The sequence below is a fragment of the Choloepus didactylus genome, chromosome 4 (assembly GCF_015220235.1).
Source record: "Choloepus didactylus isolate mChoDid1 chromosome 4, mChoDid1.pri, whole genome shotgun sequence".
NCBI classification, from domain to species: Eukaryota; Metazoa; Chordata; class Mammalia; order Pilosa; family Megalonychidae; genus Choloepus; species Choloepus didactylus.
This window is the reverse complement of record NC_051310.1, coordinates 79,620,515-79,645,295: the sequence shown is the minus strand read 5'-3', so window position 1 is coordinate 79,645,295 and position 24,781 is coordinate 79,620,515. Positions and strand designations below refer to the sequence as shown.

At 45.5% G+C, this 24,781-nt stretch overlaps 1 protein-coding gene across 5 annotated transcripts in view; it reads right to left on the bottom strand.

The window, feature by feature from the left end:
• ADAMTS17 (ADAM metallopeptidase with thrombospondin type 1 motif 17) overlaps nucleotides 1-24,781 on the bottom strand; it is a 419,938-nt gene that overhangs the window by 97,552 nt on the left and 297,605 nt on the right. For 3 of the 5 annotated variants that reach the window (XM_037832907.1, XM_037832910.1, XM_037832911.1), the window contains 3 exons: nucleotides 20,452-20,579; nucleotides 12,041-12,161; nucleotides 7,890-7,958 (listed from right to left, as the gene is read on the bottom strand). In XM_037832907.1, the coding sequence (XP_037688835.1) occupies nucleotides 7,890-7,958; nucleotides 12,041-12,161; nucleotides 20,452-20,579 (318 nt within the window). The remainder of the gene's footprint in view (nucleotides 1-7,889; nucleotides 7,959-12,040; nucleotides 12,162-20,451; nucleotides 20,580-24,781) is intronic. The other 2 variants (XM_037832908.1, XM_037832909.1) reach the window with 1 other exon arrangement.

Genomic DNA, 24,781 nt, shown 5'->3' with positions numbered 1-24,781 from the left:
ATGAAGTATTTTTCATCTCCAGAATTTCAATGCAGGTCTTTTTATACGGCACATTTCTCTCTTCATCATGATCATGTTTTCCTTTACTTTCTTGAACATACAGAGTTTATTTTGTAACTGTTTAATGAACATATGGAGTGTGTTTATAATAGCTGTTTTAACATTCTTATCTTTTAATTCTATCATTTATCTTATTTCTGAGTCAGTATCTACTGATTGATTTTTCTACTGGTTATGGGTTGTATTTTTCTGCTTCTTTGCATGCCTGGAAATTTTTGACTGGATGGCAGATTATGAATTTTATGCTATTGGGTGCCAGGAGTTTTGTTGTTGTTTTGTTGTTGCTGCTTGTTTGTTTGTTTTTCAATGCCTTTAAATATTTGTGGGCTTTGTTCTGGAATACAGTTAAGTTACTCAAAACATTTAATCCTTTTGAGGCTTGCTTTTAAGCTTTTTAGGGGAGATCCAGAAAAACCTGTAGTCTAAGCCATTTCGCCCCACTGCTGAGACAATGCTCTTCTGCGGACTCAACCCAATGCCCCATGTATTAAGAGGACTTTCCACTCTAGCTGGTGGGAAACAAACTATTTGTGGCCCTGTTTGAGCTCTGGGGATTGATCTGCCTACTGTTTCCAGTGGTTCTTCCTGGTTTTGGTACTTGCCTCATACACATATGCAGATCAGTTCTCAGCCAAAGACTTGAGGGGACTCCTCTACAGATTTCTAGGGTTCTCTCTCTGTGCAACTCTCTCCAGGATTCAACCCCACAAATTTTCCTCACCTCAGCACAACTGCCAGGCTCTTTGGGTTCTCCTTCCCTGAGAAGGCAAAGCCATGACACACAAAGGCCTCACTTCACTTGTTTCCCTTCTCTTAGGAATCACAATCTAGCATTGCCTGTTGCCTGTTACCCAATGTCCTGAGATTGTTTCATATATTTTGTCCAGTGTTCTAGTTATTTGAAGGTAGGAAGGTAAATCTGCTTCCTATTGTTCTATTATGGCTCAAAAGATACAAAAAATTAATAGCCATTCATTTAACACGTATTTACTGAATGTCTACTATATAGGGAAAACTGTGTGGAGTGCTGGGGGTGCACTATTGAGCTAAAAGAGACACAGTCCCTGCTGTCATGGTTAAAATGGTCCAGCAGGGAAGATCAACAATAATTAAGTAATTGTTCAAGTAACAATGTAATTATAAATAATAATAAGGAAAGGAGAGGGCTACAAAAGCATATAACAGGGATAACTGAATTAGTCTAGGTAATCAGGGAAATTTCTCCCAAAAGAGACATTTGAACTAAGATTAAGGAATAAATAAGATTTGTTATCTGTATTGTGGATGGGGAAGACTGCCAAGGAGAATAGCATATGCAAAAGGCCTGTGGCGGAATGAACTCCTTAGGGATCATCAAGTCCAACACTCAGATCTCCCAGTGAAGAAACAAAGGCTTGGAGAGTGTAATGGTTAGGTTCATGTGTCAACTTGGCCAGGTGATGGTACCCAGCTGTCTGGTCAAGCAAGCACTGGCCTAACAATTGCTGCGAGGACGTTTGTGGCTGGTTAATAAACAAACAAGCTGGTTTATTAAATTATCAGTCAATTGGCTGCAGCTGTGACTGATGACTCACCAAAGGGCATGTCTTCCACAACAGGAGAATGCAATTGGTTGGATTCAATCCAATTAATCAGTTGAAGACTTATAAGCGAGACAGATAGAGGACCTTCACTTCTTCTTCAGCTGACCAGTGAAGCGTTTCCTGAGGAGTTTGTTGAAGTTGCCGGTTCACTTCCTAAGGAGTTCATCAAACACGTTCATCGAAGATCCCAGTTCATTTCCTGAGGAGTTCGTTGAAGTTGCTGGTTCGTTTCCTGAGGAGTTCATCAGACATCTTCCTTGGAGTTGACAGTTTGCTGACTGCTCTACAGAATTTGGACTCATGCATACCCACAGTGGTGTGTCACTTTTATAAATTTCAGTCATAGATACCTCTCATTGATTCTGTTTCCCTAGAGAACCCTAATTAATACAGAGAGTTTGTGACATGTCCAAGTCCTACTATGTCAGTAGCAAGGCAGGGGCTGGAATCCAGAACTCCTAACTGCTGGTCCAGTGCTTTCTCTATTCCATTATGTTGCTAAGCACATTGAGAGACTGTTACAACCTTTTATATAATGATACTTTGTCATTATGTTGTGCACAATATATTATGGGCAGTATCACTCTTCTTTTTAAGAGTTTTCCTGGCTGTTCTTTTTTGTTTATTTTTCATATAATATTTACAATGAACTTGCTCAGTCTAACAGTCATTTAAATTTTACTGGCTATATAGATTATTTTAGGGAGAATTAACATCTTGATGATATAAAATCTTTATATATAAGTAAAAGGTATTGCTAAATTTTGTTCAAGTCTTTTGTGTTCCTCAAGGAACTCTTTAATATGGTTCTTATAAAATTTATGGTAAGTTTATTCTAAGTTTGGTTGTTTGTTTCTATCATGAATTGGATTTCTTCCAATTTATTTTTAAAGGACACTGATTTTTGTATACTAATTTTGTCCCCAGCCAATTTATTGAATACTCTTATAATTTATAACAGTTTTAAAGATAATTCTCTTGATTTTCCCAGATGCATAATAATAATGATGATAATAATAATAGCAATAATAACTTCCATAAAAATTATTTTACCCTTTTCACAAGTTCATGGTCTTATTTTTCTTTTCTAATTGCATTGGTAAATACCTCCAGAAAAATGATAACTAATATGGTGAGATATACATCTTTGTTTTGTTTCATATTATAATAGAAATACTTATAGTGTTTCTCTATTGAATATAATATAGGTTTAGGGTTATTTATATATAAATACATAATGTATTATGTAATATCTTATAGAGAATATAGTTTATATTATAAGTAATATAATCCTACTAAGGAGGTATGCATTTATTATCAGATTAAGAGTTTTATTAGGAGTGTAAATTGTATTTCATCACATGCTTTTTGAGCATCTAAGTATATGATTATTTAAATTTTGATCTATTAGCATTATAATAACATATATTCTAATAATGAGCCATCTTCACAGTCCCTGAATAAACCTTACTTGGGTCATAGTGTATTATCTTAATAGGCTGTTGAATTCTCTGCTAGTATTACACATAGAACTTTCTTTTGCATGATTATTCCTAAGTAAGAGTATCTATTATTGCCATGTTTTGTGTGCTATCTTTGTCAGATTGGGTTTTGGTATCAAGATTGTTTGGATTGGGTTTTGGTATTGGGATTATTCGTGCTTCAATCAAAACCATGTGGAAGTTTTACTTCACCTTCTGTTCTGGATCAGTCTACAAAGCCTTGTAATAATCTCTACCTTAAAAGCTGAGTGAGACATGAGGCACAGTTTTCAAATAAGTAGTTTTTTTAAACATTTTTATTCTTCTTCTATAATAATTTATCTGAGTTTATTTTCTGTTTTTTTTCTGGATTAACAGGTGGAAATTTATCACTTATTCCAGACAGGTTCCAAACTTACTTACAGAGTTGAGCAAACTAATCTGTTGTGGTTTATCAATTTCTTCTATACTTTATTTCCCCATTCTTTATTATTCTTAATATTTGTACCCCCTTTTGTTGATTAGATGAGTTAACAGTGGAGCTGCTATATTGCTAATTTCTTTCAATAACTAGCTTTTGGATTTTCTTATTGGTGCTCTCATTTTCATGTTTCTAATTCATTAGTTTCATGTTTATTCTTATAAGTTTCTTCTTTTAGAAACTTCTTTAGTTGGATAATGAATTTATTTTCTTTCTTGTTTTTTCATCCAAATATTTAGGGCTATGATTTTGTTTTCCGAAAGCACTGCTTTCACTGTATCACTCAGATTCCAATTTTTATTGTTGATAATATTGTTTTACAGATATACTGAAATTTCAGTTTTAGTTATCTTCTTTGATCTTAGGTAAAATGTAAAAGAGAGCTTTTACATTTTAAAATGATAAATTTTCATTTTGAAGAAGTTTTTTTGGTGTTGGTTATTGATTTTAAAAATATAATACATACGGTTAATTACTGTAAGTATTACATTGGCTTGAAACTTAAGTGCAATTGCTGTTTTCGGGGGACAGAGTTTGATCCATAGAAACTAAACCTACACCATAGATTATGCTATTTAGAATTGTATTTTGATATCAAAATTGCAACCTCTATTTTCATTTTGTTTGTGTTTTCAAACTTTCCATGCTCTCTATTTTAGATGCCTCTTGTATGTAGCAAATGGCTACATATTGTCGTCCACAGCAAGCACTTGCTATGAGTTGGCAACAAAAATACCGGAATGCAGAGAGGTTGTCTTTAGGTGCTACGTCAGGGACACCAAGTATTTCCAGGTCTTTCTCTGGAAACATGGTAAGATTGCAGTTCACTTCCTTCTTAAACTTGTGTCACCACGTGGCCAGCTTTGACCAGTAAAATGGGTATAGAAGTTTTGTGGAAGTGACCTTCGTCACTTCTGCGTGGGAGCTTTAAGAGGACTAGGGTGTGGTTGACCAGGCTCCCTTTCTCCTGCCAGTGTGAACAGATGAAGTCTCTCTCCATGTTCCTAGGTCCAAGCGTGACCCAATGTGACAGCCTCCTGCCAACCCCAGTTGCACATGTAGCGGGCATGAGAAATAAGCTTGTGTTAAGTCACTAAGATTTGGGGTTGCACTGTGCATGGCTGCTTTTCTTTTATAGCATACCCACAATGTCCTGATTTATACATGTATGAATTTCACCTGTGATATCCTTGTTCACCCAAGACCCATTAAAATGTCCTTTTTTAAATTTTTTTTTTCATTTCAAGGCAATCTTGGGCCAACGAGAAGACAAGTATATGTTCAAACAGCCATCTTGGATGGAAAGTTTAAGAGCTTCTTTCTGTTTTGAAAACAAATGCCCTGGCATTGTCATGTTAGACCCAGGCTCAGACTTTTACAAATAAATACTTGATATTTAGGGATGAGCCACAGATGTAAACATGGTCCAGTTTGAAGGCGGTAGTTGCCGAATCTTTGCACACTGATCCATCCTGATTCCCAGGCAGGATGACTTTCACTAGTTGTATCGTGGTCCTCCAGGATGATCCATTTCCAACCACTTCTGACAGCAACAATTCACTTGGCCCAGCAGCCCAGCCTACAAACAGCCCCTGCACCATCCAACTCTTATAGGGTGAGAACAATCCCATTGTAACAGGGTGAGAACAAGGCATTCAAAAAATCTTCTTTGCTCTAAGAATGATACCTTACTTAGAAAGTTAGGTCATAAAAAATATCTTTTACAATTACCAAGTTTTATGTAATACAGCTCCCCTTAGAGAAGTCCATGCTTCCTGGGTAGCTTGGAAAACTATTGGGTCTCTAAGGTTACTGTACACAAATTCCAGACATACAATACAGTAAAGCATCAAAAACAAAACAAACAAAAAAAAATTGCTCAGCGTCAAAGTGATTAAAACCTTTTTCAGTGGAATCTAATGTATACCACAAAACAGAATCTGCTTGTGGAACTGACTCATTTTCTGGAAGAAGTTGCTGTTAAGTGGAAACTTTCTACTTGGTATTAGCATCGCCAGGCTGTAGAATCTGAGGCAACAGACAGATCTGCCTGGGCTCAGCTTTCTTAATTCCCCACCTCCTATTGCAAGCTACATTTGCAAGGGATACATGGCCACTACTTCTATTTTTAAGCTCAACTCTTGCCCAAGTAGTAACACTGAAAAGGCACTTGCTTCTCTCCCTTTCTCTTTTCTCCACTGTGGGTGGAGATGCTGATGACCGGTGAGAAGTTCAGGGCAGACACAGAATTTCAAGTGGAGCTCATCCTTTCTCACTCAGGGGAGCTCTGAGGGACACACATTGCAATGGATGGACTCTGCTAACCTGTCTTTCTAGATGATTTTCTCTAGTCATAGGACAGAGGGAACTAAAGTCCCCAAATTGAAATGCATGCCTTGCGTCCTCAAGCCAACAAAATCTTTAACTTGCTGTCTTCTTTCCAATGGCCTTTAATCTGACCCAGAGCTCCAGCCCACCCTGAGGTTGATGAGGAAAGTGACCAAAGCGAGAGAACCCCATCACCAAAGCACCTTGACATCCCTCAGAACAAAGTCCCATGCCGTGACACCAGACACCACCCCATTCATTGGGAGGATTTACTCTAAGAATTTACAAGTTAGAGTCACATTTTAGGCAAGGTAGCCAGACTTTACCTTTGGAATAATTACATTCTAGTCATCAGGCAGGAGGAATCCAATCAGAGGTACAGGATTTGGTTTCCTGAGGAAGCCATGGATAAAATTCAAATGCCTGTGCCATTGTTCTAGAGAACATGCCATTTTTGGCATAAAGACTAATGGTTGGAAGGAACTACAAAGCCGTGTTGACCTTAAACTTGCCTTGAATCTTCTGAGTAGCTAATATTACCATGCCATTAACAAATTCTCTTATGAAACTGTTTGGTCTGAATTTGCAAATAGACTTGCTTTGGGATGATTTCAGGTGTTGCACTTTTTATCCTTGTGATTTCAGTAGCATCAAAACCACCTTTGGGAGAAAACCACTGAGTTGGTAGGTACCATGGTGGACCAAAGGGCAAAACCCTGGATATGTACACCAGATCCCTTTTCCCAGCTTGTATAAGACATATTTTAAAAATCCAGGTTCTTTTTGCATAATTAACTCACACATTTTTTGGAGAGCTCTTATATAAGTGTGTATTTTTTTTTTTTTTTTTTCCTTTTTACGAAAGTGATTTGTGAGAAAATTCCCATCAGTATTTGTCTGTGGAAGTTGTCCCTGGGTCAAACTGAAAAGAACTCGTTCTTGGGAAGCCCAATGTCCAGGAGGCTAGATTATTCTCACTCACCCCTAAAACTGTGAGGTCTGTGTAGACCAGACAATGCAAGGCAACGACTGTCACCTCCAGCATGGAGACCCTTCTGCTCATAGGGAAATCTGGTCCAATCATACGGAAACTTCGATATGGAGGAAGTGCTGGCTGAAGCTATATTCTCTGGCTCATTCCTACTTTTCGTGCCCCAGTGCCAGTGTGGCCGAGGGGCCTGAAGATATACCCTGGCACGCTGGAGCATCCGCCGGGGCAGTGACATGGCTCTGCAGCAATGCCAGACCACACTGGAGCCCTCCTTGCTGCGGCGTGCGGTGACTTTATCTTTATCTCTGCCTATTCCCCTAGGAGACCCATAATGATCACTGGTTGATTTTGCAGCGTGACTGGTGAGCCAGGGTTTTGCAGCAGATGATAAGCATATTCTTGGCAAAAAAAGAGTGCTCCTACATTCTAGCACCACTGTTGGGAAAACATTGCCACCGTATTTTGCTGCGTCAAAGTTCTAGGCAATTGCTTGAGAAGAAATAATAGGGAAGAATTCAGGTCCACTGATACTTTAATATACTATTTTAGGTTGCTAGCTAGTAGTGGCGTGTCATATCTAAGTTAAATTACCAACTGTATCTACCACCTCCTCCCCATTCTAAACACATGTAAACTCTCCCAATACTTTCTGAAATGAGACAAGAAACAATTAAGTGAACAGTAGACGTTCCCTGTACCATGAGCACAATCTGGCATCATGGTTTCTGTTGGGTCTCTAGATCCCACGACTCTTCATCCTTTTTAAGGTTTAAAGTTAGTTTTACACTATAGTGTTTCCTTGTGGCAAGCAGTACATGATATATGGCCTTTGTGTTTATCCATGGCTTCACGTGTGACCCGTTCTCATTGACCCTATTCGGGAAACATTCAGGCGTGTAAGCGAGGCGCAAAACCCACACCGAGCTGCCACCACGAGGACCACACGTGACACCCAGACATCTTACATGAGAAACACTGGGGAACCGCCTTTGTCATCACGCACGTGAACACCTTCCTGCAAAGATTATTCTTGACTGAGAAAAAGAAATACATGGTAATTGGTACATTTTAAGAACGGATATTGTAGCTCTTCATTGCAGTCGAAAGAGGCATCATTATGCGTTACCATGTAATGAATTTCACAGTGAACTTCCCCTTGGACGTCCATACCCCACACCCGGCAGGGGTTCTAAAAGTAATCAGTAATTAAATAAGTGGCACACAGATCTACCCACACTCAGGAGGGACAGAACATGCCACCTTCCCTTTGAGGAGATTCTTGTCTGTTCTTTTCAAGAACAAAGTGCAGGGGGATTCGGAGCCTGTGGGGCACTCTGGATGGTTCTCGGCAGGGACTTCAGTCCAAGAATGTCCTGTCACTTGCGTCATCTCGAGTGCGAACAGTCACCTTTCTAGTGCTGGGGAGCAGGATGGAATTCAGGTGATAACATGAAAAGGCCAACTGAATGCATGATGTAATAGCATTAAACCACAACGATCAAATTTCTACATTCAAGGAACTCAGCTGTTTCAACGCGATCAATGGCTTGAGCAATTTTGAAGCCCATCTACCAGAAAAGCAATGAGCTAGGGCAATTCGAGTTGATTTCTCTTATAGAGGAGTTCCTAAGGACCTTGCTTGTTCAAAGTGGGGAGGCAGCAGGCTACAGGCTGAACACAATCCTCACTGCCCTGGAACCTCTCATGACACAAGAGGGGAGAGCCCCGTGCTGGAACTGGACTCTGCACCCTGTGTGAATCTGCTCTGGAGTCTCGGCTCAAGGAGTTACGAAAGATGACCCAGGAGAGTTCAGGCAGGGGTCAGAACTTATGTCACTGGACAAAAAAAATTAAAAAATCCTGCATTTGATCCTGTTTTATCTTTGGGGAATGGTGTTTCCCTTTGATGTTCACCCTGAAGAGTGATAAGACATTCCTTCTTTCCTCATTCTTTTGAGCTGGGCAGAGATGAAAGTTGCTTTCCTATCTAAAGAAACTGATAGGATTCCTGAACCTACAGAGCTGCACTTGGAGTTTCTCAGACATGACATTCCCTGGTGGCTTTATGTGATTTCTACATTGGGTCTCACAGAATATACATTTTTCTCATCAGCCTGATATGTCCTCCTCCCTCCTCTGCTGCTACTTGTCCTTAAAGACTCGGGGGCCTCCTTCCTGTGCCCACAGCCCTGGGGGCGCGTGTTTCCACTGGAACTCCGGGTCCCCACAGCCCCCATCTCACACTCACATGGGACTCGAGCCTGGGAGCCCCCTCTTTTCAACTGTGACCTACTGGATGACAGTAAACTGCATATTTATTTCTGAATACCTGGGGCTTAAAATGTAGTCAGGCTGAATGAAAGTTTCTTGGCTGTGTGGCCTTATGGATTTGCCGGTATCTCTAACCAATTGCCTTCCAATACATCAGTCTATTACTGCCGGGTTAAGTTTCGTGGAAATATATTAGCTGTGCAGTCAGAGATTCATTCGTGTGTGAACACACTTTACACATACATTTTCAGTAAGCAGAATCCATGTAGATATGAGTGTATGCTCACAGACCCTAATGATGAGGATTTGAATAAAACACCTTCACACTTTAAAGTGAAGATGTGACGTTTGGCAACTGCTCAGAATGACAGACTGAACACTTACAGGTGGGTGGATGTAATGGGAAGTTCTCTTTCTCCGGAGGCTTGTACCTCCGAAGCTGGATGCACATTAACCTGCAAGCCATGGTTGTCTGTCTTTCCGTGGGGGGTTGGCTGCCACAGCCAGAGGCAGGGCCTCGCTGGCACTGCGCCTTCCGGACCTACCCATCTACCTGCTGTGCACGGAGGGCACTTGGCACCATTGGAATGGAGAAAGGAGAGGCAGGGGTGAGGGTGTAACTTTGGGCAGGTGCATGCATCTACCCATGCCCAAACCAAAGGCCAGCAAACCAGTCACACTCTTGGACAGGAGGAAACACTTTTGCCCTTGATCTGGGTTCGCACACAGTGAGCTGCTGTGTTGCCCACAGAGGTGGTTTTGAAGGTGAGTGATAGAGCCTTCCTTAGCATTCTACAGAATCACCAAGGGGTAGAGGTGGGCATCGCTAGGCTCTATCTACCTTCCACAGAAAGTATAATTGTAGTCCTTTCTATTTATTGGAGCTCAGCACAACGTTCAATGCAAATACAGGGTTCTCAGGTTTATTATTATTATTTTTTAAAAAATCAACGGTAAATGGGAATCTTCTGCTAACTGTGAAGGTTTTACTCCTAACTGCCCCCGTTGGCACAGCTGCAGTAGGTAAGATCAAAGTCTCATGGGAAATGAAGGGTTGGGGTGCAAGTAGAGAAAGTGGCATAAAAAATGTAAAGACAAATAGCAGAAAGTACCAAGGTTCCACAGCAGTGCTGGCTAACAAACTCTGGGATGACAGCATGTTCTCTCCCATGTGGCTTGTGAGGCCAAGGAACTCAATTTTTCATTTTGTTTGAATTCATTAATTATAATTTAAATTTCAATGAACTCAAGCGGCCACTGTACGGGACATGTAGCTCTCGAGGACAATTTCCTCTAAACCAACTTGCTCTAGCCTCACCTTCTCTCCAGGTTACCCAGAAGCCACGTGGGAGGCACAGATTCTCCTGCCAAGAGCTTTACATTTTGCAGACCGGGCACTTGTCTTTAAAATCTTGAAACCAGCCTTTTCTGGGCCTGAAATGTAATGCTTTCACCCTTTCAATCGCCTCTGGGTTTGCCCTCACAATTTCCTGCAAAATGCTTCTGTGACAGGTTGCCCTTTCCACAAGGTATTTGGAAGGATCATTCCCTCTAGACCTTAGAGAAGAGGGGTGCAGGTGCAGATTTCTCCTCTCTGCCTTATCCTGTAGGCCGGTTTTTTGGAAGGGGAGGAATGACTGTGGTTCTGTACTCTTGTTTGGTGGAATCAAACCAAAGCACTTCTATGTAAAATGATAGAAGCTAAATAGAAGTTAAAATAATTTTGTATTCAAAAAGAAAAAGAAAAACAACTGGGTTATCTCAAATCCACATTTGGTGGGGATAATCACACTGATTTGCTGCAGTTTACTGCCTCCATGGTCCCATCCTCATTTATTGGGGTCTGAGGGTCCTGAGAACATCACCGAGCTCCCCTCCTCCCCTGTCCGAGGGTGCTCCAGTGCCCACCTGCCCTGTGCACCTGAAGGGTGGCTGGCACCGAGAAGCACATGGCTGCCCATTTTAGGACAGGGCAGATGGGCAGTGCCCGGGGCATGGAGAGGGCAAGATCTGGTGGGTTCTTGCTGGCACTGGTGAGCGCACACTCAGTACGCCTTCAAGGAAAGATCCCTCTCCTGGAGACCTGCCTGCCTTGTGTTCCCTCGTTAAGCATCACCACAGATGCTTCCCTGGATATCACAGGCTGCCCTCTTCCAGCCTAGCAGACCAGAAAACCATCTCTTCCTCTGACAAGGCAGCCTGTGGATGCAAAGATGTTTCCAGCATAAAGATTAAGAAGGCCTATCAACTGAACTTTGAAACGCCTCTCTGAGGACAATTTTGGGGGAATTTCTACACTTGGGAAATAAGAGAGAGGGTCAGTTACTTGGGGATCAGAGTTGGAGAGGCATCTCAGATTGCCTGGGACATACGGCTTCATACATGTGTAAATGCTCCACATTGAGACACATGTAAAAGCTATCATACCTTTACTGATAGAAAATTCAGAAGCAGAGTACAAGCAAAACTACCATTTGCACACAGGAGACAGGCTGATATTTAACCAAAGCATCGCTAAGAGCTCATCAGACAGGGCAGCTTCTGGACCTTGGGCTGAACCACTGAGTGCAGGGGCTGTTTCCTTTTCTGTAAAAGGAAAGGCAAACTATTCACTTCCAGGAACTTAAAATGAAGATGGCCTTCTTGTGAAAATATCCTTCTTTGTTTCAGAAATCATAAACCTGAGAGGCCAGGCCAACTACCCCTTATCAGTAACCCCTTAAATGGGAAATGCAGGGAGAACGTGATCATTGTATTCTGGGCTGAGGGCAAAAGGTCTGTGGCCCTTGTTGTCTGTCCGTCCGTCTGTCTGTATGGCGGTGGCCATCCGTGGGTCTGTACTCACCGGTGCCCCGCGTGTGATTGAAGTCCCCCTTGACCACCCGGCAGCTCTTCCCGTCCCCGCTGCACACCCCGCACCGGTCCTCTTTCGCTGCAGACCCGATGATGCCGTCACAGCCGATTTTCTAAACAACAGAGCAGTGGGTTATTCTGGGATTGAGGCTGGGGGGCTTTTACAGAGGATGTCCCCGCAGGGCTAAGGTCTCCGCCAGGCATGGCAGGTACTGAGGCCGGGGACATGAGACTTTCAGAGGCCCACAGGAATAATTTTATGTCTTCTAAAATGAGCAGAGGAAAAGAAGGAACATGATCCAGCCAGGATAGTATTCATCTTTATACCAAGGTAGTCACAAAGTGGTTAATATTTCTTCTGGCCCGGGGGATGTCACACTGATGGCCTGGTGGGTTCAGAGCTGCCTGGGGGACAGAGGGCCCGGGGTGTGGGTGGACCCCAATTTCTTCCAATTCTTGTTTCCTCTGGGCTGCTGGGTCACTGGTATCTTGGATAGAGCAGCCACGAGTCTCAGAACATGCAGCAGGAACCTCAACTGACTTTGGGAAGTCCAAAGCAACTTTGGGCAGTGCTGGGTGTGAGTCTCCTCCCTGCCATTTGGCAGTTAGGGTGACCTAGTCCAAGAAAGGCTTTTGTCTCTCCAACCTTTTCAACAAGGCATTTCTAGAGCAGAGGTAGCCCCTACCCTTGGTGAATCTGGGAGGCACAGCCCAAGTTGGTTCACCCAGGGCAGGAAAAGGCTTTAAAAGTGTGTATTTTTCTTTATAAAAGCACCAAAATTTTGTATTCTGCAAAATAATATATCTAACTATGTTATGGCAAACACTGGGACTTTTTTTGAAATGGAAGCTAACATAGGATACCATTCAAGTAATTGATTCTGAATGTTTGAGGAGCTTTAAAAAATAGCATTTATGAGGCTTGGTGCTCCAAGAGAACAAGAACATCAAGGAAACTCCAAACAAGAAATGCTCTAAAATCTACACGATCCTATGACCCTTGGCGGTTACTTTTCTACATACTCTTGGAACTCTTGTTACCCATCTTTGAGCTTTCACAGCAGGCCTGTGAGAGTCCCTGGCCAGCCTCTGCTGACTGGGGCATGTTCTGCTGACTAAATTGTGTGTGTGTGTGTGTGTGTGTGTGTGTGTGTGTGTGTGTGTGTGTGTGTGTTAAGAGGTCAGCAAACTCCATGGCTTAATAATCAAAGATGCGCGATTGTGTGGAACGGATGGTGAAGGCATTAGGTCTTCTTGCTAAAGACAGTCCCCATGTCTTTAAATACAGTAAGAAAAGTTTTAGTGCTCAAATCATGTTCTACGTTATTGTGAGAATAACTAACAGTGCTGAATGGTGTGTCTGTGGGGGAAAGGGGAAGCTTAGGGTCATGTTTGTCACCAGAAGGAAAGCTGGAGGTTAAAAGATGGGAAAGTATAACACAGTGAATCTTGTGGGGAACAATGTCCATGATTAACTGTACAAATATAAAAAGTTCTTTCATGAACTTGAGCAAATGTCTGACACTATTACAAGGGGTTAATAATAGTGGGCTATATGGGGAAATGTACCGTTTGCAACCTATGGGCTGTAGTTAACTAATATTTTAATACTCTTTTATCAACAGTAACAAATATGCCACACCAATACTATGATCAATATGGAGGGGGGATAAGGGGAGGATTTGGGTTTTCTTTTTTTCTTTTTATTTCTCTCCTGGAATAATGAAAATGTTCTAAATTTGATCATGGGGTTATATGTACAACTACGTGATGAAACTGTGAGCCAGTGATTATATAATTTGGATGATTTCTATGGTGTGTGAATATACCTCAATAAAATTGCAATAAAAAGATCATGTTCTAGAAAGGAGCAGGGGATAGAATGGGCCATGGATTGTGTGGCCACTTTGCTTGGAAAGAAGAACTACTGGTCCTTATCAACGTGGAGTCAGGAGTCTACCCCTCAACCCTGACATTGCTCAATGGAAGATCTCTAGGGACAAGCAACTTCCTGGCCACCACATCTAGTGGCCATTTCTCAATCCTCAGCCTGTTTGACCCTTCTGTAGCCTCTGACATTGCTTGGCTGTGCATATATTCATTCATTCAACCCACAGTTATCGGGATGCCTAGTACATGACGCCTAGTACATAAGGGGGTGTCAGACAGAGGAAGAAGCCAACGTGGAAACCGGCAGACACACCTGGGCCCATGGGGAGATGGAGGTGCATCAAGATGGCGCAGAAACCTCAAGAGGGGATGGGTGTCTGCAACGCTGGGTGTGGGATTCTCTTTCTACCCCTTTGATTGTTCCTTCTCCCTTCTCTCACATCCTTGACTCCCTGAAAGTGGTCAATTCCCAAAGTGTTCCTCTTTTGCTTTGATTTTTCTTGGTAATTCCACCTTCCTTTTGTGCTTTGACAATCACTTGCATGCAGACAAATCTTAAAGCTTAATATTTCCTCCATCCCACCCAGGCTCACACTACTAAATGTCTTCTTGGCAACCCTGCTTGGCCTTCTGGCCAAAACAGTGAACTCAATGGATCAATTTCTCCAAAGCGGCTCTCTCCTGATTTCTTTAGTTCTGGTCCCTCCTGGAACCGACACATATGGCAGCCTTCCCTCTGAGCCATTTCTGTCTCTCCCTTCTCCTGACACACACAGATGGTGGCTGAGTCTGGTGATCCTTGTTCCTTGAAAACCTCTAGCATCTGTTTCTTCTTCACATTCCGGAAAACTGCCCTAGCTTCAATCCTCATTACTCAGGATAAATTATCATCAGACCACTCCTCTCCCCACTGCTCCCAGATGAAACTTCCCATGAGAAGAGGAGATGAGAAGAACCACAGACGTGGCCTCCCACTGCCTATCAAACCCAATCCACGATTAGGAATTCAAGACCTTCCATAATCTCTTCCCAATGACTTAACACCTCAGCTTTACCTCCTCCTGCTCACACTGCACACTAAATCCCACCGCTTCCCACCCTGCACCCTGCGTCTGTCCCTGCAAGCCCCCATCATTTCTCAGCTAGACCGACTGCTATAACCGTCCCCTAACTGATTTCCCAGGTTCCACCCATGACCCCCGCCAAGGTCACCTCTCCCTAAACAAGATCACTTCACTTCTTTGCTTCAGACCCTCCAGTGACTCAGAATCAAAAACAGAGCCCTGCCCGTGGTCTGCCAGGCCCCCTACCCCCATGTCCTGGGCCCCTGGCTCTAAAGCACCTTCCTCTCGGCCTCCTGTGCTCCAGGAACGTGGCAGGCCTGCTCCTGCTTTCGCCCGTCAGGAGCACTCTCTGCTGCTGGGTCTTCCCCAATGCCATCTCCTCGGAGCCCGGCCATGGCCACCCTATGTACAGCCCTCCTGTGTCCCAACCCCCTACTCAGTCTCTCGTTGACACTGTTATTTTCTTCTTAACCTGTCTTAGTCCTGGAATTACCGTGTCTCTTTGTTGGCATCTTTCTGGTCTGTATGTTGGATGAGGGCAAGACCGGGCCCTTTGAATGCCCAGCAGTCACTACAGCTTCTGGCTGGGGCATGTGCTCAATAAATATTTAAAGAATGAATAAATAAAATTCCACCCTAGGAACTCTTGGTGATGTCTAAACCAACCCCCTCATCTGCTTTTCATCACCCTTATCTCTGGTTCTTAGTTTTTCTCTTCTTCCTAATAGCTTGTAAGCACATGGAGGACTGTGCCTTCTAATTCTTTGCATTCGTGCTCTCTCTCCCCATGTGTGTGTCAGCTGCCATGGAGTTAAGCACATAATATATGCTCAATAAACAGCATAAAACTAACTCGCCCTTATCAAGCTGGCCCCTGGGCAAGGCTGGGAGTAAGAAATTTTGTTTTCCAAGAAGGGTTCCCTGTCTCACTCTTCTGTACCCCCCACCCCACGCCTTGACAGCAACCCGTCCCTCAACTTGATATAGCTTAGTTTTCTCTTAATTTGAACTGGAGCTTTCTCTCACCGGTTTTGACAGTCTTTGTTTTCTATGGCTGGGAAAAGAGACACTTGCTTTCTTCAGCTTACCAGCTATCTTCCAACTACTGCCTCGTTCTCTCTCTCCTGTCGGGGGAGCCTGCTGCCTCCCTGGTTGACTTTTTTTTTTATTAAATTCAGTTTTATTGAAATACATTCACACACCATACAATCATCCATGGTATACAATCCACTGTCCACAGTATAACATAGTTATGCGTTCATCACCACAATCTATCTCTGAACATTTTCCTTACATCAGAAAGAACCAGAACAAGAATAAAAAGTGAAAGTGAAAAAAGGAACACCCAAATCATCCCCCCATCCCACCCCATTTGTCCTTTAGAATTTACCAGTGACCAATTGAGCCCCCTGTCCTTTAGCCCCTTCTTTAGGTAGGGATGCTCTGAGGATAGAGGTGACGTCTCTGATAATTCTCCTAAATGCCTCCAGTAATTCTACCTGCCCAATAGACCCTTCTGCCCAAGATGGGAGGTCAATCGGTACTGGACAATGAAATGGGCACCAGATCTGGAGATCCTCAGAGCAGGTGATCCAGTCAGCCAGACATCCATCCACTTATCTTTTCTCTTTTTTAATACTCCATCAACGGCTGTCTTCTGTGCTGGCTCATGGGAAACAGAGTAATCAGACACAATCCCTGCATCGAAGATGCTCACAGGCCCAGCAGGCCATTTGGTTTGGTGTTTGTTGAGCCCAGGATTCATTTGCAAGCTCTGGTCCCAAGGAAGCAGGACTCGAATTGGATAATTTGTTGGCTATAAGTGTGCATGAGCTGATAAAGCATTAAAGAAGAGCCAAGTGTGTATTTGGATCTGTGCAGTGTCAAACTGGTAAAGTTGCACGTCAGTTGGACTTGCTCATGGGGCATCCAGCAGCTTCAGGGGCAACTGATGTGCGTTAGAGGCTTATCAACTCGAATTCTTTGCTTCTGGGTGCCCACAGCAGGGACCGCTAATGGCAGGGCTCCTGAGTTGTGGGGACTTGCTGAAAAATATATAATGTTGATGTTTCTTCTCCCAGCTCCCTCTGGTTTTTCTGGGTGCTGTTAAGTTTAATTTCAGCATGTTACGTACTTTGTGACTCGCTGATGTTAAACTGAACTCAATCCTCATAAAAACAGAATAAAATGGTATTTCCATATTTTGTGTGAGCGTTTGAATCAGCCTGCTTTTTGGAGCTGAGTGGAATCTACTCAAAATGTCGTTTTGATGTCTCTCTTCCATCCATTCCCTACCCACCGGTCAGTGTTGCTCAAAATTGCCCAGAATTCCCTCCGCTAACCCAAATTAGCAAAATCTACAGCTGAAGAAAAAAGCTAGCAAGTCATAGCAAACCACGGCTATATTTCTGTAAGTGCTGCTTTACACAAGGTGTGGGTGATATCTACGTTTTATCCTTTATAATTACGAAGTTGTATCAGTGAATAGATTCAGATCCTCTATTCCTGATTTCTTTTTATTACTGTTACTACTATGACTATTATTCTCTTTAACTACTTATCTTATTCATAAATACCACCAGAATCCAGAACATTCCATTTTGGCAGTTACTATCATTAGGAATAAATACTGTATTTATATTTAATTTCTTGCAATCTCATTTAAGTATGCCTAATCTTGATTAAACATTTTCACTAAATATTACTACAATAATCTGGATTTTTTTTGGTAAGTATACTCAAGAGCAGGCAAAGGTTAACTCTCTGTGAAGAAAGGGAATTGTAAGAAAAGTGCAGATAGAATTAGCTTCTGTCAGAAAGCAAGTTGTTCCTCAGGGTTTTCACCTTGTGAGGGGCTTGCAGGCAGGTGCTGCTGCACCTGATAGAGCTGAGGCATTTCTGCTAGGACTGGTGGACTGCCTGGAGGCGGAGGTCACCAGGGCCATCAGTGTGGAGGAGACTGGGCTTCCACTAACTGGCAGCCTGTCTCTCCAATCAGCAGGGGGGGCTCCCAAGGAGGATGAGACTGCTGTAGAGCTTCACAAAAGGTGCCTTTCTCTGCAACTCTGTGCTCTGGCATTCTTGCAATAGATTGGGGGGGTCTGGGGATGGGATGATGCCTGGGAACAGGAAGGCATGTGTGCTGGGCAGACTCTGGCTTCATGGTGCCCGGAAGACCTCGGACTTACGGCTCGCTATTCAAACACTCTCAGCGACATATCGTCCCTGTCCACTGATTAAAGAAGTATCTGCCACCAGAGTCCAAGGAAGATACCCTGGTTGGAAAGGCTGCAATCAGAAACAGGGTCACGGAAGGGCACTGATCCCTTAGAGCCAAAATTATGTCCAGCCAGTAACAGGGACCTTGCCGGCCAGAGAATTTCAGGATGCTTGGAAACGGCTCTGTGTTGGCGAGAGCACTGTGGGAGACGCTGGCAAGCACTGGAAGTGGCCTGTTTTCCCTACTCTGGAGGGTCCACCCGCTTTTCCTTGGGAAGTTATTACCAAAGGCTGCCACACATACCAGCATGCGGGACGGCCCCTGCAAGCATGCAGCGTAAGGAGGAGATAAACCCTGCACTTGGCTTGCTGGCAGGTCTCTGTAATAATAAGAAGAGCTCTCCCACACCCGGCCCTGAATATCCTCGTGGAGGGCGTCTTCCCTGTGAGGTCATCTTGCTAAGACCCTTGGGTGCTTGTCACCCACACATATCCACATTTGATAACAAAACAAGGCAGAAGTCTGGAGTGTGTCAAGCTTTCCCCGGAAAAATCCCCTTTTGGGACTGGTTAGGACTTTGCAGGGAAAAAAGTCCACTAGGGTTGAAATGGCTGGCTGCAGGCACCGTCCTGGAAGCTATCTTTCTGGCTGTGTCTACTGGCCTTTCTTTTATTCTGTCTTTCACACCCTCACCCAAACTCTCCTAGACATCGGGGGGTGGGGTGGAGGGGACAGAGAGCCATCAGAAGGCTGGGGGGTGGGTGGTCTTGGAACTGGTTTCTGGTACAATAAAGTGAGAACAGGCAGGGTCTTTCCCCATCCACCCCCACCCTGGAACTTCTAATTTGTGTAATCCCTGAAACAGAGCATGGGAGGTGGGCTTGGGGGCAGGGGTGGGGTGGTGTCAGCTTTGGAATGGATGGAGACCCTGGAGTGTCTACAGCCAGGAGGCCCCTGGAAAGCAGTTTCTCTTTGCCGTAAAACCAAATGGCCCTCCAGTGGCCCTGGGCAAGTGGGCCCTTTGCTTAGTCTCAATCTCACACAGGTGCTGGTCCCTGGAGGCCAAACAAGGAGAAGCTAGAATCTGAGGAAAGACCTGGATTTCCTTTCTGTGGTCAACGGTTGGTGATGCCGTGCAAGGCATGCTGGACACTGGTCCACCTGCTCGGAGCCCCGGTGGGGGTGGGGGTGGGTCTGTCCCCTGAGGCTCTCGTGGGCCCACTTGCTGATGGCCGTGGTGACGACAGCAAGCACGTGTCTGTGGCTGGGGGGCAGAGGAGCTTCCTGGGACCCACCCTCTCCCAACATTCTCGAGAGCAGACTGAACTGGGCCACCAGGAAACAGACCACACCTGGTGCAACCAAAGGTGGGAGCACCTGAGCCACGTCCCTCCAGCCACTGAAAGTCTGCAGTCTCTTGACTCCCACCCAGTATCTGAGATGTTGCCCGACATCAGGAGAAGGATGCCTGTCCTGATGGACAAACAGGGAGTGCTGTCACTTCCATGACGTCAGGGCAGAGAGCGGTGCCTGGGAAGGGCATGTGCTACAGGTGGGCCCGCAGCTCACGTGGATTTAAATGCAGGTGGAGCGGGAATGTCCCTCCTCCCTCCCTCCCTCCCTTCCTTCCCTCTCTCCTTTCTTCCACCCTTTCCTTTTTTCCCTCTCTCCGTCCCTCCCTGTCTTCCTTTCCTTTTTGTCTTTTACGATGACATGACTGCTGTCCTGATGAATCACGGACAGCTGACATTAGGATGGGCCTGGGGTCCCTGTCCCAGTGGTGCAGCCCTCCCCAAAACCAGGCACACTGACCTCCCTGGGTTCCACTTGCAAGGGCATCTGCTCAGCTCTACACTTCTTTTGTAACTAAACAGTGTAGCTTGTCCGAAAACATATGTTTAAATATACCCTCCAGTCGCATCTTAGCATTCCACCTGCTCCTCTCTTCGCCACAAGGTCTAAAGATACTTTAAAAAAATTTCAAGATGATTTCATTGCCTCTATTCTTTCCGTCTCCTGACCCAGGGTGGGATGGCAGGTAGGCACCCTGCTTGGTCAGGGCAGCAGGTGGACAGGGAGCGGGTTAGGGGCTTCTCAAGAAAATCCTCGCCACCCACCCCCAGGCCCCCTGGGACCTCCTTCCCTACCCCCAGCCCACTCTGGGGGAGAGAGAAGCCTCCTCTGCAGACCCCCGTGCAGCTCCCATGGGCCATAAGGAAAGGCGGTCACCTGGCACTGGCCGTGCACGCAGAGGTCTGTCTCGTAGGGCCCGCAGGGCGTGCCGTCCAGCACACGGTCGGCCACCAGCAGTGGGGACTCCTTCCCGAGGGGGGCGCAGTGGAGCTCACAAGGCTTGTCTGTGGAGGGAAAGGGGAGGGTGCATTTAGGTTAGAAGGAACAAGGGGGCCAGGTGTGGGTGCAGGGCCTGTGTGAGCCGGGCAAGCCCAAGGGGATGGGGGGTTGCAGGGCAGAATCACAAGGTCTAAGAGACATGGCACCTGGGTCCGCGATGCACACAAGTGAAACCTGCACGGGCAGCCACGGGGCAAGGGTGCTCAGACTTGGGTGGGGGCAGCCTGGATGAGAGTTTTGTGGGGTTTCCTTCTCCTGGTCTGCTTCCAAATGCTTTTTATCCTTTGCAAAGATACAGCATTTCCTTTTTCTGAAAGCTATGAAGATAAGAGGCTGAAAACACATTGGGCTGCGTGCCAGCCTCTACGTAAGCCAAACAGGTTTCGGGGTTGAGCTTGGGAGCTGCGCCTCTGCACTAGGGCTGGGGCAGGTGGGAAAGGGGAATGAGACCAGGAATTGGGAGTCGGGGGAGGCAGGGGGCAGTATCCAGGGCAGTGGCTTTTGCTAAAAGCTTTCCTGCTCCTCCAGCTGCTGGATAAAAGCTGCAGAGCTGTGATATGTGTGAGATAGTCCTGGAAGAAATAGGATGGGAGTAGAGCACAAAATGGAAAAAAACAGGACAAATCCTAAGAGCTGCGTCTGCAGGCAGGATGGAAATCCTGCCTTCTGTGCTCGTTGAACCACCTGAGCTTCCAAACAAGCCATACTCTCGTACCCAGGCTCTTCCCTCTGCCCGGAAGGCCCTCAGTGCATGCAGCCTTCTGGAAAACTCCATCATCCCATAAAGCCCCACTCCAGAGCTCGCTCCTCTCATGCCGTCTGACTTGGGGTAGGACAGATATCTCCTTCATACTTGCACTTTGCACTCACCTCCATTAAAGCCCTCTGCCATTACCCTGTCATTGTTCATGCAACTCCCACACACAATGAAATTTCTTATGAGGGTCCCATTGTTACAGGAGTTGGAAAGGGATGTATTTTAATTACCTTTAAACTAAAGAACTGATGGGATGGTGAGCCCTCTGAGGGCAGGGGACCAAAGCTTCGTGTCATGTCCCTGGGCTGAGCTCAGAACCTGGCTCTCAGAAAGACTCAGTAAATCTTTTTGAACAAATGAACAGACTCGTTCTTCCCTTCTTAGTGTCTTCCCTAAGAAACCAGAACGCACCCTTGTCTATCTCTCTCTCTCATTGACTTGATATCTGATGCCAGTAAGAAGATTCTTTTGCAAAGGGAACCTCCAAAGAGAGAAAAACTTTGTATGACCTCTGCCCGGCCGTTTGTCCCTATACCAAGCCTTCACAAGGATGGGTCCTTCTGGACACAGGTGAGCAGGGCAGGGGTGGAGAAAAGCTTCGGAAACTGACTTGACTCCAGAGCACCTTGGCATCCCAGCTGGGAGTTCTTGTTAGAACCGAAGTTCTGTCTTACCCAGTGTTGGGGACTGACTCATGCCTCCCACAAAGACATGTGCAAGTCCCAAGCCTTGGTCCTGTGGGTGTGAACCCATTTGTAAATAGGGCCCTTGAAGATGTTATTAGTTAACGAGTGCCCAAACCAAAGGAGAGTGTGGTGGTCTGAATCTATTATGCCCCTCACAAAACCTTGGGGGTGCAGACCTATTATGGGTGGGATATTGGATTAGGTTGTTTCCATGGCGATGTGACCCACTCAATTGCGGGTGACATCCACGTAGGTGTGACGCTGCCCATTCAGGGTGGGTCTTGATTAATAGTTTTACTGGAGTCCTTAAGAGGTTCAGGGGCCGACACACCCAGATGCCTGGACATGCCGACAGACGGACATTTGGAGATGCTAAGATAAAAGATGAAGCTCAGAGTTTGCCCCGGAGAAGCTAAGAGAGGACCCCCAGATACTTAGAGAGAAATGCCCTGGCAGAACAAGCAAGAATGCACAGGAGCAGAGAGAGAGAAGCTAAGAGAGACAGAAGCACAGAGACATTTTGGAGAAAGCCATTTTGAAACCAGAACCCGGGAGCAAAGGACCAACAGACGCCAGCCACATGCCTTCCCAGCTGACAGAGGTGTTCCAGACACCATTGGCCTTTCTTCAGTGAAGGTATCCTCTTGTTGATGCCTTAGTTTGGAGACTTTTATGGCCTTAGAACTGTAAATTTGTGACTTAAAAAATCTACTTTATAAAAGCCAATGCAATTTTGATATCTTGCACAATGGCAGCATTAGTAAACCGGAACAGAGGGTGGGCCTTAATCCAATATGGCTGAAGATCCTATAAGCAAAAGAAATTGGACAGGGAAGGAGAAGCTAGAGAAGGAGAGAGAGATTGCCATGTGGTGGAGGGAGAAATGCGTCTACCAAACAAGGACCAAGGATTACCAGCAAGCTACCACTAGAATGCTCTAGAGAAAACAAGGTCTTCTGATACCTTGAAGTTGGACTTCTAGCCTCCAAACTGTGAGCCAATAAACTTTTGTTGTTTAAGGCACACAGTGGCATGTGTCGTAGCAGCCCTGGTGAACTAAGACATCCAGCCTCTCAGAGCTTTCGTGATTGGGTGACATTCATTAAACCACCACTGAGTTCGGGAGCTGTCCACAGGCTCCTTTTCCGTGGGCCTCTGCTGGTCGATGCTCTTGGAAGGAAATCTTGTCTTGGAAAGGAGCACTATAAAGGAGCTACAAGGACTGTGGCTGTTGGTGCTTAACTCAGTTCTTCCAGTTAGTCGTGGGGACAAGAAAATGTGCTCTTAAGAGTAGACTGGAGGTCTTCAGCTTCCCAGTTAAGCAACCTGAGTGCGTTTCAACATTTATTCATCCAATAAATATGGACAAAGCCCCTGCCACACACTCAGCAGGCACTTCTGGGGAAAGAAAGACGAGTGATCCATGATTCTCAAGGACCTGATGGTCTCATGGACACACGCACAAAAACTCAGTACGTGCAGAACAGGGAAAGTCTCAAGAACCGGGTCTGAGCCGGGCTGTCGGAGGACAGGGAGGAAGCTGGAAGAAATGACTTGTGTCCAGAGAAGGAAGGCTGGGGCACTGGCTCTGCATGTGGCTGGAGTGGCCGGAGGAGGTGGCGATGGGAGGGCTGTAGGAGACCCAGCGTATACCGAGATGAGGTTCCGAAAGGTCCTGTGTCAAGACTTTGGAGGTGCTCTTCGGGACCCTGAAGGTTTCTGGAGAGCATTTTGGGGGGCTTTGGGGGAGACGCAGCTCCACCCACCCCTGTGTCTGACTGGTGTGTCCGCTTCACATGAGGAGCTTCCTTGAATGTCTTGTTTTAAGGAAGGGTCCCCTGCCTTAACGGTCTGAAAACTGTGGCTTTCAAATATGGACTCAATATTGGGAGTCATCGAGCTTTGAGGATTCATTCAATAACAGTGATGATGACGATGGTGGTGGTGGTACAATCACAAATAAGTGACATTTAATGAGTAGCTACTGTGTGCGAGGCAATGAGCCCAGCCTTTTTTAAGTGTCCAGTGGTGCTGTTGTTCCCGTGTGGCAGGAGCACGGGGCTCACAGAGCAGGTGTCGCTGCCCGAGGCCTGTGGCCAGGGGCTGGGCCCAGTTCTCCCACCCAGGCAGGTTCAGTTTCCACCATCACTGTTCACTCCCTGATCAGGGAACTCTGAGTATCAAAAACACACAAGGGCAGGATGGTGTTGCTGAACACAAACTACCAGTTTCCTGGAAGTATGGTGCAGAGATGGAAATGGGATTAGGGGAGAAAAGTGGAGGCCATTTGAGGTAAATTACAGAGGCCAGACAGGGAAAGGATGAGGTTGTTCACCCTGGGATCTCTGGGTTGAACATCAGAGAAGTGGGGGCCACTGGGGTCTCCCCAGAGCAGGGGGACCCAACCCCAGATGAGAGGGGATTGGGCCACGACTCCAGGTGAGAAGGCATCCTGACTCCACCTGCACTCGACATGCTCACCTGCAGCCCACTCTACTCCCCCACCTGCACTCATGCCACCATCTGTCTGCACACTCCACTCCCCACCTGCTCTCCACTCCTCACCTGTATCCTCCACCTGTACTCCACTATCCCAGCTGCACCCACTCCATTCCCCCACCTTACCTCCTACTTGTACCCCACTCTACCCCCACCTGTACCCTGACTCCGTCCCCACCTGCATTCCATTCTACTCCCCACTTGCACTCCATTCTACCCTCACCTGAATTCCACTCCACTCCAGTCCCCCACCTGCATCCCACCC